This window comes from Tigriopus californicus, chromosome 6 (genome assembly GCF_007210705.1).
Source record: "Tigriopus californicus strain San Diego chromosome 6, Tcal_SD_v2.1, whole genome shotgun sequence".
Lineage (NCBI taxonomy): Eukaryota > Metazoa > Arthropoda > Copepoda > Harpacticoida > Harpacticidae > Tigriopus > Tigriopus californicus.
Genome location: NC_081445.1, coordinates 6,340,866 through 6,350,864, shown reverse-complemented (window position 1 = coordinate 6,350,864; position 9,999 = coordinate 6,340,866). Strand labels below are relative to the sequence as shown.

The window sequence follows — 9,999 nt, the reverse complement described above, 5'->3', positions numbered from 1 at the left end:
ATAGAGAACCTAGACGAATACAAACCAATCTGGTCATCTCTGGCCATCGAGACCTTGAGCAAAAACATGTCTGGCTGGCTGGACAAACGAAAAGTCCGGAGGGATTACTGACTATCCCTCGGAACATTGAATTTGTCCAGCATTGGATATTCGATTACTGACTATCCCTCGGAACATTGAATTTGTCCAGCATTGGATATTCATTCGTGCTTGGCTGAATGTGTCGGCCCTGTGGCCTCTGCCTGCCATGGGAGTGAGTGTCTATAATTGGACCAGATCCGTCTGGATCCTTCAAGCTTGTTGACTGAGTGGCGTTGATCAGCATTGGATGAACCGCCGAAATCGTTGGTGAATGCAATTTCTTCGTTTGGTATCTCGACGGTATCAACTGATTTGTTTGAATTCCCACCAGACTGGAAGTAAGTTATCCCCAGACAATCATGGCCTCGTGGAAGGCACTGTAGACAGAGTTCTGAAGTGAGTGAGTGAGAGAAAGAGAGAGGGCTTGCGTCAATTCAAGGAAGCAACAATCCTTGTTGGAAAAACGTTAGTCCATCATCGAGCCCATAACGGTTGGCTTCAACTTTTCCAAAGTTCGCCCCCACTCTTTAAAATGGCAAGAAAGAGTTCCAATGAGTGAATGAAGCTTTTGACGAGCACGGCAAGCTCTAAACTGGCCAACAAAGGGCAGTTCGAGATTCAAACGATGTCACTTTGCCGTGTACTACATACGTACATGTACTTACGTACGTTTAATTAAGGAAGCATGAGGATGCATGCAGTAGCAGTTATCCGAACGTGCGTGCTTCCAAGACAATCCTCGTTAGAAGCCGTTGGGTGCGTGCCACAAGATCGAAGTTTTGTTTGAGCCCATTTCAAAGTAACCGCAAGACACTCAGAGGTAGGTGGCTGGCTCACGTCTTTGACGTTCCTCGCTTGATCCGAGCTTCCAACGGACTTTCTTAATTGACGGAGAACACCTCAATTTGCTCACCGATTTCTTCACATCTTCTGGCAATTTCAGCGCACTGACGCATTCTGACCGAATTTAGGTCACACTCCACTATTATTCATCTAGTACTTAGAAAATCATCGAAAATAACGAGATGGGCCTTTTTGGAATTGACGTGCGAACCATTTGGGAGAGACAAGGTATGTCGAATATTGACCAAGATCCCGCGTCACGAACATTTCAGCTTGCCCATATCTATTCTACCGTTGAGGATCCTGTTTTCCTTTCCAATAAGAAGGTTGAAGTGTGGTTCCACATGACAAATATCTTTGAGATGATTTCTGGTAGAAAATATCTGTCAAAAACAATAAAACGTCATATGCTCCACCACAATAGATAAGGCTGCTTGATTGATGTCCTCTCAATTTGCGGTGATCTCTTGTTGATTCGACTGACCCATCTCATTTCGCATCGTCTTCTTCCTCCTCGTTTCCTTCATTTTCAATCAGGCTTAGAAATTTTCGAAGGCAAATGCATCTATTATTCTTTTCTTCCCCTGCATTTCCAAGCTCGTAAGCTCGTTCTGTGTGGGACACGGCACTAACATTGAGATAGAGCTCTATAGAAGTGTATACACATACCGCACTTGCAGCTGCAGATGGTTCACCCATCCGGCCATGGCGTCCCCTATAGTCCTGAATGTACGGATGTATTGTACGCTAAGTCGGTGTTTGTTGCACCCAGAAAGTGATTGTGTTCCACACCGTGCGTCTCCTAGGCCAGCTTCTAATCTGGAGAGCCTGCTTGGTCAGGCTCTACAAAAGTTTTGTCTTGTGACGCTTCATCCACCTTGGGGAGGGGTGGATGCAGTGGCTTGACGCTCAAGAGTAAAAAAGTAGCCAGTTCAAGTCGTGTCAAGTTCTTGTGCCCTGTCAAATCCCGTGGTGGAGGAGGACAATTGTTCAGTGGGAGGCGGAAAAATAAGAACAAGACGCTCTCTTTTCTATGGGACAATGGGTAGGGAGGCATTCGGCGTCAGGCAGCATACATCTCAAGAATCTTTTCAAGACTGAACCGCCCCGGGATCACATGAGGTAGATGTGTGTTTACGCAGCCATTTTCTCTTTGTCCGATTGAGATTGACGCCCTAGCCAATTCTGACAGAGCTCAAAGGACCACTCATGGACTACTGAAAATTATGGACGTATCTCGATGACCAAGACTAGTCATCAGGGCTGCACCATTAGTCATGTCATGTGACAGGTTCGCCCTGACCATAGCTTTCTTGAAGCTCAAGAAAACGCAATTTTCAACATATGCCTGGCAGCCCTGACATCTTGACTAACAAATCGGACCAAAGTTTATACATACAGCCTAAAGGTAATTGCGGCTGAATTGGCTTTTTGTTACGACTAGTCTTTTTCGAGGTACGTCCATAATTTTCAGTGGTTTATGGACCACTGGACTCCTATGGTCACCCATACTACGTAGTACGGATAATATTGGGTTTTTAGTTTGTCGTGCCTGTGAGATATCTGGGCCTGATGTTAATGTATCCATGTCTCAAAACACAGTAACTAGGGAAATTTAGATTGTTTTTGTTTTTTACCGAACACTAGCATAGTATCGTCAACATAGAAAGATATTGAAGACTGGAGGGGCAATCCATGTAGTGGCACGATGAATAATACGAACACGATTGGGCCCACAATAGTTCCTTGAGGTACTCCAGACACCAGTCCACGACGGGCTTAAGCAGCCTTCAACTCGAACGGCTTGAGTGCGGTTGGTGACAAAATCTCTCATCCAAGAGTGTATATTTCCTCCAACATCTATTTAGTTGAAACAATTTAGCAACAGAATATGGTGTACTTTGTCAAATGCTTAAGCAAAGTGCAAGTATATAACATCTAAGCAATCGTTATGCCGCAGTTCCTAAATTACGTCGTCACAGTACTAAAGTGAGACACCATGCTGCTGGTCAGGAATGCTATCTTTCACGTCAAGGTATTCAAGAAGCTTTGTCTCACCAAGTTTTTCCATGACTGGAAAAATCGACCTTTATGAGATTGGTCGACAATTCACAGGTTGATCCCGCGCTCCTCCTTCAATGAATTGGGGCTGTATGGGCATTTTCTAGCTGTGTGGGTACCCTTTCCTTCGCCAAAGAACGATTCATTAACTATGTACGTAAGGACTGAATCGATGACTAGGGTTGTTTGATTAAGGAACTGTGTCGTCATACCGTCAGGTCATGGAGAGCTCGAAGATTTCAAGCGTTGATAGTTTTGAAGTCTACGATTTCTTTGGATGAGAAATCAAAATAGGTTTAAAGGCATTATAATGTTAAATCCCCATTCCCCTTTGAAGTAATGTATTAAATGGGGATAAGCATCGAGACAATTCCTTGCGATGATTTGACTATTCAAAAGCTCATGCTCAAAATTGATACCGTAATCCTCATCTAATCTCGTTCTCCCTGGACCCAAAGCATGGATCACTTTTTTGGATATCCCATGATTATTTATTTGGTAAGATTGACTTAACTTGGCTTGTTTTTCTAAGACATTTTGGCAGACGAGGTTGAGAGAGAATCTAGAGTTGGCGAACGAATGAGTTTCTACGCAGTCTCCGTCGAACTTGGTTCACAGCGCTTCTACTAGATGGAGTCCACAGCAACTGAAGGAAGGCCACAAGGGCTCGTTAAGGAGACGAGTCTATATTGCCTTGCCTTTCAAGTAGTTTTGTTCCCTGAGCCATTTGCGTCAAATAGTTCTGGGTTCTCTGCCCTGCCTGTATGATATTATACACGTACAACTAGCGTCGCGTGTTGGATGGGCTTTCTGCATCCGTGTCCAATTCAAGAAGGACAGGTCAACTCATAGAAATAATGGAGATGTATTTCTGGACAAGGATGGATAATAGTTATTTGAAAGCATTTAGAAGACACTCGAGTCTATACATATCACAGTCTAAACAATGCCAATTGAAACCACTGACATTCATGGCGAATGGGAAAATAAAACAATGTACAATGAAAGCCAAAGCCAAAGCCAAAGCCAGAGCCAGAGAGTATTTTGTGGAAGCCCAATCGTGATATGTTGCGAACTGGAAGATTCCTTCGTTCTTGAGATCAAAGTGGGAAAAGTAGAAGAAGCTCATGGAAGGTGATGAATGGATGGATGGATGGATGGATGGATGGATGGATGGATGGATGGATCTGAGTAACCGCATGGATTTCTGTGGCTGTTCGGGCTGAGGAAAATCTGGAGACATGGCACTGTGCGGCGAGACCGAGTCCCTGCCTGAAGAGTACCCGCCATCTGAAGGGGCCGACACGGAGGCCTCGGATTTGGGAACTGTCAATTCCAGAGGTACGGCTGTGGTCACCAAAGGGGTAGATGGTCCTCTGATTCCAGAGTGTGGTGGGCTTCGGGAAGGCACTGACACTGACAAAGGCTGAAGGCGGGATGCATCGATAGTGGTGTTCAATTTGGACGTGAGGTTCGACATGAGGCTCTGGCCGAGATTGACATTGAACCCGGGTGTGGCACACATCCGACTCACTTCGTTCAAGCAGGCGCGATAACCAGCCTCAAAGCGGTTGGCTTCGATTTGAGGATTGACTTGGAGCATGTGCTGTTGCTTGAGCCTTTGAAGATGTTTCACCGTGAGTTCGAGGACGTCAGCCTTCTCCAATTTGGTGATGGATTCGCCCTCGCCTTCCAAAGCGTGGACCATCAAGTCCTTGAGAGCGTCGAGACACGAGTTGATCCGGGCACGGCGTTTGCGTTCCAGCAGAGGCTTCATGACCTTGCGGTACTGCGTGGTCCGAGACATGGGCACTTCGGACACATCATTGAGATCCGTGGGGGGATATGGGATTCGGGATGCTTCTAGCATTTTGAGAGATACGTGTTCATGCACAGACGTTGGACACGTGAATGGAGATCAATTGGAGAGACAGGGATGGAGTGAAACACATGAGATGATCACACTCTCCGTCGGTTCGTTCCTACGTTTGTCCCTCCATTCGTCCGTCCGTCCGTCCGTCCGTCAATGCCCTCGCTCTCTCGCTTACCCGCTCACTCACTCCATGTAAGGAGCAGACGGTTTTTTGGACTTTTTGAATCAGTCGGTGTTTGTGGACCTGCGACGGCTCAAGAGTTGATGCTGAGGCACGTTCGTTCGGATTTTTAAAGCCCTACTCCCTGGGTGCATGCGCTGGAGCGTGTCTGTCGTGGTTGGCGTGCTTCTTCTCGATCTCCACTTGCAATCCACGCACGAGGTGCTCAATCCTCGACGTACTCCTCTTTTGTGCCCAATCTGGGTGCTCAAAGGCAGACGGCCAGGGAAAGAGCGAGCTTGTGCTTTGGAAAGGCACCGTGAATGGAGTTCTTCAAGGAGCGAGCGCATCATCACCCAATGACCAGCTCCATTGAGATTGAAACCAGACTTGATATACTGACTTGTTTCATTGTATCTTTTAATACGCGATTTGCTATTCAACGTTAGAACAATCTTTTATCGCACTTAGTTGTTGGTATATGATTGGTAAGCCATAAGTGTAGCTGATTGAACTGGCAGTTTGTTGCATTTGTTCCTTTCTTGATCCTGGAGATCTTGGTGGTCGTTGAAGACGGAGCTTCACTGCGTATTTGGTCCTCTGAGCTGAGGAGAGTGCGGAGTGCCAAGTCATTCTTCTTTGAGTAAAAGATTCTGGAGAAGTCACTAGAAAGAGAAGAGTAGTGAAGAGTTGTGGCACTAACAGGCAGGCACATGCACTGGTGGCACATGCAACACAGTCACATGCTCAATGACGAATTTCATTTACTTTTCCCCTTCAGTTTGTTCAATGTCCGGATAATGGGCGAGAAAGGATATCACGGGCATTCCTGGTTTCCATCCTCTAGAGCGTGCCCTACGCATTCTATTCCCAAAGTCAACGTGCCTGTGACTCGTCGACTTGTGTTTCTCCATCTTGGGCACCTTGCTTAAGACACACACCACACATAAACCCAATTCCTTTCTGGTCTCGAGCTCAAAAACCGTGGGAACGAAGTTCGAACTCCGATCCCACAGTATTTTGATGACTCCACCAGACTTGCCTGCCTGTATGGAGGCAGAAGTAGCAGGTACTTGCACACTCACCGTCTCAGGTAGCCAGTGACTCAAAAGCTTGGCCATCATCCTACCCAGCGAGCAGCTAGCTAACAGTTTTGGCCAGTTTTGGGCGCTCAAGGGGCCCCCAAAGTGAGTTGCCGCAGGTAACCTGTCTCCCCCATGGTCCTCTCAATGAGGGTAGATGTTGACTCGGGGCAATCTTTCGGAGTGAGGCGGGTAGCCAGCAAGTGCTGTGGTACTATGGCATGACGAGTCCTGCAGTCCTTCGTATACATGATCCCCCGTACGATGAACACTGAACGTACCACCTCGAGTAATCACCTCGAGAGATGTTAACAGGCATTCGCCCAGACATGAACTGAGGATAACACTTGCCCCCAGAAGGTGGTAACAACAACAACAGCAACATCATCAACAACAACAGCAGCAACCTAACAGACGAGACGAAGCAAACCAGAGATCACTGGCACTACATACAACAACTACTCCAGTAGGACGACTACTCAGTCGGTAGCCAGAAGAAGGCACATGCCAATGGAGAAATGAACGAGTGGACTGTTTGAAATTAGGGTCTTGAGCCGATTGTTTCCAATGGACGGCTGGCGTCAAGCTTCTTGTGGTCCAACTCATCTAGGCTATCACGCCCGATCTGGTGGATATTTTCCAGTACGAACACGTACAATATGTGCACTTAGGCACCTTCAGGTTCACGAGTGGTATTAAGAGATGCCCGTGTCTAAGCAAGTACACTTAAATGCCCATAAACAGGTATGGATCCAAAGGTGGGAACCCCTCGGACGAATTTCGACGGAAAATCAATCCCAGCTCGTCCATGTTTAGCCACTCGGGGTTAGCGACGGCCCTATCCATGCCGCCATTAGAAGTAACTGAAATTACTGGAGGCGAGCCCCAAATCAGGTGACTTAATTGAAGGCAATCTTGGGGGCCCCCAAATATGGTGCGTCTCCCGTTTTATAAAATTACCACCCCGAGAATGTGGCACTGGCACACACGGCAAGGCAAGACGCGCAAGGGGCTCTGGGGGGGGGGAGAGGGAAATGTGACAAAAAACGAAGCCAGACATTATTTAAGTGCGTGTGTATCTCGGTTAACCATAAAAGATGAGGGTCTCCATTTTAATTTTCTGTTCTCTGACCAGAAGGCACTTTCTACCGCGCTTCTTTACAGCTTCACGTACGGCTAGAACTGCTGGGTGGTGGTAGTCGTCCCCAAGAATGGAGATATTATTATGATGGCTTGTGGCCATTTGAGATGGCCTCCTTCTTTTCCTCCTCCTCCATCCAACCATCCATCCAAGTTGGAGTGCCACCGCTCTTACGCATGTCATCCAGAATTACGAGCCCACTACTTTTTCTCCACTCCCCTTTGTCGGCAATTGAGCAAGAATTTGCGGAATTGTCGCTTGTGTGCCGACATTACATAAACCATGGTAGGTTCCCTCAACCACTAGCTCACATACATGCTAAGTTATCCGTACAACTAACACAATGAAGACAGATTCGGCATCTCAATTCCACAGAAGATGCGACCGATGCAACCGACCGGTCTCGGCTTTGGAACTCATAGACAATCGAAATCTGCTTATTTGTGTCCAGTTTTTGTGACCACTTGTCCAACTGTCTCCGATTGTATTAGAGATCTTAATCGAAGGATTGGAGACGAAAGTATAGGACACGTTCCACAATTGATCCTTTTTTATGAAAGCTCAAGATGAGAAAAGTGGTTTCCTTTTTGTTTTGGTTGATAAGACACGTTGGGGTCAACTTTGCTTGCCTCAGGCTTGGAGAAGGAAAACACATCTTGAAACAGGTCAAGAGTTCAACAACGAAACGTTACATTACGCCAACCTTAACAAAGTTTTGACTTAATTTAGCCCATTCAATCGCTCCGAAAGATTTCATTCAAACGCCACGCAATAAATCGGATTCTTCGTCTTCTCATCACAAAAGTAAAATGTATCCAAAATTTGTCAAACATTTCAATATACTCGTCTACAGCAGTCAACCCCCAAGAAAAGTACCTGTTTGAGTAACAACTGATAATGCTATCCGCTTCAAACAGGCCAAAATTGTACCATTGTCCGGCGTTCAAAAACCTGAAGTGCGGAAAAACAGCGCCAATGATATCTTGAAAAATGTTATTTGTCCGACAACCAACCAGGCACCTGTTAATGCCAGCAGCGTCGAAACGAAAAACCCGTGACAATGAATGAAAGCTGAGCCACCTACTCGTTGGATCGTTGGGCTTTTTTCGAAAATTGCTATTGGGAACTCGAGAGCTCGCTCCAATTCAAACCAGGTGATGCGTACATACAAGAGAGCCTTTGGTCTGTCAGAGCGCAGTTTCAAGTGTAAAAACACCTATTTGGAAGTGATCATGGCATCTTGCCATGCAACATTGGCGTCGAGCATACTTGATCACAGACTGACCAACGACCAACTTACCACACTAACTGGTCACGTTTTTGCCGAATCCAGCCGTTCCAATTCGGCCTGCCGGTCTTGACTTATAGCAGCAAAAGTGCCAGCCAGGCCTTCATCCTTCAGAGTGATTCCTTTTAGACGCCCATTCAAACGTTTCATTGTGAGTGGCGCAGCCAAGCAGCCCTTATACCCGGCATACATTTTGGCTCCTTCCCATTGAATTATCCCTCTCCTCGAGCAAAATCTCACGTGATTCAACGATTTTAAGCCCCCGACCGAGGTTCGTGTGTGTGTTTTTGTTTGGACCGTTGGCCAGAGGTCGGACGAAGTTGAAGACGGAAAAGGTAGGTTGTTGGGTTGGTTGGTTGGTTGGTTGAAGAAGTAGTAGCAGTAGTAGCTTTTGTAGTTATTGTTGTGTTGTTGGCCTCTTGGTTGGTTGTTGAATGCATCTTTTGTGGCTTTTCTCATTCAGAAGCGGCTCTCTGAGCTGCTGGGTTGGACTTTGGTTGTCTTGGAACAGATTATAATGATAATGATGAAGTGGTAAACCGTCACTCGGCCCAGGATGAAGCCCAAGCCCCAGCCAGCCACTGGCCTGTGAGAGCGAGCCAGGGAATCGAGTGAGGAGCCCTGAGCATCCCTGCTCATTTTGTGGTAGTTCATCTTCACGGCTTTAGAAGTTTGCCGAAGACAATTCATTGATCATTCCACGGTGGTCAAGGATGGCATGGCTTGAGGCACCGTAGTTGGTACTATAAAATGATCCGGGAACGGCAGTGATGGCGGTGGTGGTGGTGCTGACTGATACCACCACCACCACCCCAAATTTGAATCTGTTCATGAATGGTCCATTGGCGAGTCGAAGATTCGGGGCAAGATAATTTCTTGCTTGGCTTCTTCACCGTGAGAAATTGACCGCTGAATCATTGGAGGAGATATCAAGGATCCTCTTCCCAACATCTTCTTGAGCACGTCAGGTTTGATTAACTAGTGCTTCTTCCATCTTTTTCCAACCCCGTATGTACGTACGTACGTACAGATATACAGTACAGTACAGTACAGTATACAGTAGCTGGAGGGAATTGGTAGACTAGGGTACTGTATGCGGTGTACTACTGTAGAGGCAGTATTGGAAGGGTACGTGGACTGTAGGTGGGTAGGATAATCGCCCAAGAGGATGAACGCATCGTCATCTTCAAAGAACCCTCGGCGACGCTTTAATCAATTCCAAATTCACAGGCTAACTCGTTATTATTGAGCCCGTATCGTGAGATAACATTTGAGAAGCTTGAGAGCATGATGGTGATGATGCTTCAACTACTCAAGAAGTCGAGGCTTGGGTTTGAGCCATAAACGCCAAGCTTGATCCTTTACCAACAATCTTGGACTTTTTTTCCCCTCCTTCTTGTTCTTTTTGAATTATCGAATGCTGATGATGCTCTCAGAGAATCTGTCGATAACACCCTGATGGCGGGATGA

The 9,999-nt window shown here is 46.5% G+C and overlaps 1 protein-coding gene across 1 annotated transcript; it reads right to left on the bottom strand.

Annotated features, from left to right (window-relative positions):
* Positions 1–4,174: 4,174 nt before the first annotated feature.
* LOC131882470 (enhancer of split mbeta protein-like) lies at positions 4,175–9,312 on the bottom strand (the record flags this gene model as incomplete). The annotated part of the gene is made up of 2 exons (XM_059229617.1): positions 8,542–9,312; positions 4,175–5,683 (listed from the first exon to the last, which is right to left on the bottom strand). A coding segment is annotated over exon 2 (681 nt), but the record flags the coding sequence as incomplete, so codon positions are not given.
* Between the last annotated feature and the right edge of the window lie 687 nt (positions 9,313–9,999).